We start from the raw sequence: 2,500 nt of genomic DNA on the forward strand, positions 1-2,500 counted from the left end.
GGGCTGCTGCTAGTGCCAGTTCGGAGTTGCTTCAACTTGCAAACCTTCTAAGAACGGGTTTGCTTTTCCACAGACAGAGAGCCACCATAGAGCCACGTCATTACGTCACTGTATACGTCTGTATACGTCTCCGCTTTCCTGCTAGCTCCAAGCTAGCAGTGGTGGCTGGTGAGCTGGAAACAGGGGAAGCCTAAACACTACCTTTACCTTTACATTTACATTTATATGTATATATTTAGCAGACGTTTTTATCCGAAGCAACTTACAAAAGGGCATACAGTAAGTAGATCTATCATTACTTTCAACCTGATCCCATTTATCCTCCTTGATTAACAATGCATAAATAGAGTAAATGATAATGCTCGCGAAACAGCACAGGTTGTCTGTCAGCGTGAGATTGTTTAATTAACAAGGATGGCATTTATCGATTTAAATTACATTAAATGCTCATGACACATCACAGCTTTTGTGAGGTCTGTGTTATAAACGTTATTTTTCATTGCACTCAACCTTACCTAAAAGTTTATTCTCAGTAATTTAAATCGATTTAACTAAAATTAGCTCTGTTCTGTGATTTGAATTTTGTAACACAAGAAAGCTATAATGTGACACATTTAAGAGAAAGCTTTGGGATTAGTTCCCACTTAATTATTCAAATTGCCATCCTTGTTAAACAATCTCATGCTGTAGCTTTCGCAATAGCACACAAATTTCAGACAATCTGCGGTGTTTCGCGAGCTAGGGAACAAACAACAACAATAAAAACGAGAACAGCGCTTTAAAAAACAAACTTGTCCACTACACTTTATACAATGTTAGCCAAATGTTAAGTGACGTTGGTAGGTGAGTCAATGGCAATGTTAGAAAGTAGCATGCTAACGTTAGCTGTTACCAAGATTACGGTAGCTGGCTAGCTAGCTGTTGTTCAGCTAACATTACCCAAGCAAGCATAGCTACTAATTTCTCACATCCATGATATGAACATCGAATGTAACATTGATGTGAGAAATTAGTAGCTATGCCCGCTTGGGTAATGTTAGCTGACCAACAGCTCGCTAGCCAGCCTGATGTGAGAAATTAGTAGCTCGCGAAACAGCTAAGAAATACATAGCTGGCTGGCAACAAGGCGAAACGTTTAAAAAATAAAACTGGTTTTTCTTCTTTTCAGGCAGACTAGACACTACACTAGCTCTGGTTTTTTAAAAATGGCGGTCACAAAGTTTTAGTTGGACTTATTGGTCATGATAATCCCACCCCCAGCCCCTCATGTAGTGGTTCTTTGTCCTAGACCAGCAAAGAGTTGGTGCCGCTCTCGAACAAGTTTTCCTGGCCGAGAGCCGGCTCTTTGGCTGTTGAAACTCGAAGAACTGGTTCGAGATTAGGCACCGGCTCCAAACCGGCCCTCGAACCGCCTTGGTGGAGAAGGGGCATGAGAGGCCATAGGTCTGCTTGCGGGTAACAGTGGGTCAGTCTGCAGGAGAGCAGCAGGTCGCTTTAGCGTGAGACTCTGACCCTGACCAGAGCAGCAGTTACAGTGTAGGAAATGAGATTTCCTCTGAGAGGTTCAGATGGTCGTGTCCCGAACAGGGACACCAGCGTGTAACTGTGGGGTCGCAGCCCTGGTGTGTGGATAGGTGTTCGGCTGGTGAGGTGTGGGGTGCGGGGTGCTGTGTGGTAACGGGGTACACTCTGGGTCTCAGGGTTCCCCAATGTGACTGTGGCCCCTGGATCTGCACCCGACCCCCAGCTTCCGGTTCCACTGAAGCCAGAACCCCAAACCCAGCTGTCTCTCCTCAGCCAGTCCGTCATGGATGCCCAGGTACTGCCGAGTGTGTGCGTGTGCGTGTGCGTGTGCGTGTGTGTGCGCGCACATGCATGTGTAATGCAGTGTGTGTTTCAGGCCCTGAATGAGGTGGAAGACGTTGGGGGAGAGTACAGTGAGGAAGAGGCTGACCCTTCATCCTCCGTCACCCTCAACTCCAACCCGGACACCAGCAGGAGGTACAAACCCTCACTGACAGTTCTCTCCTTCTCAACCCCTACCCATCACTCAACACATACCTACCCATCACTCAACACCTACCCATCACTCAGCCCCTACCAATCCCTACTCAACACGTGCAAATCACATATTCAAACCCACAATCCCTTGTCAGTGCATAATGATCACTCCAAAAACACCTACCTAAAAATACCTATCTATTGGTCATTAGTGCCTCCTGATGACTCAAAACACCTACCGATTATTGGTCACTTGGTACCTGCTCATCACTCAGTACCTGCTGATCACTCGGTACCTGCTGATCACTCGGTACCTGCAGATCACTTGGTAGCTGCTGATCACTCGGTACCTGCTGATCACTCGGTACCCTCTGGTCATTCGGTACCTGCTGATCACTCGGTAGCTGCTGATCACTCGGTACCCTCTGGTCATTCGGTACCTGCTGATCACTCGGTACCTGCTAATCACTCGGTACCCTCTGGTCATTCGGTACCTGCT

At 46.8% G+C, this 2,500-nt stretch overlaps 1 protein-coding gene across 1 annotated transcript in view; it reads left to right on the forward strand.

Annotated features, from left to right (window-relative positions):
• Positions 1 to 2,500, forward strand: part of spice1 (spindle and centriole associated protein 1) — a 13,045-nt gene that overhangs the window by 4,375 nt on the left and 6,170 nt on the right. The window contains exons 6-7 of the mRNA XM_036520624.1: positions 1,701 to 1,819; positions 1,901 to 2,001. Of these exons, the coding sequence (XP_036376517.1) occupies positions 1,701 to 1,819; positions 1,901 to 2,001 (220 nt within the window). The remainder of the gene's footprint in view (positions 1 to 1,700; positions 1,820 to 1,900; positions 2,002 to 2,500) is intronic.

The sequence above is a fragment of the Megalops cyprinoides genome, chromosome 2, assembly GCF_013368585.1.
Source record: "Megalops cyprinoides isolate fMegCyp1 chromosome 2, fMegCyp1.pri, whole genome shotgun sequence".
NCBI classification, from domain to species: domain Eukaryota; kingdom Metazoa; phylum Chordata; class Actinopteri; order Elopiformes; family Megalopidae; genus Megalops; species Megalops cyprinoides.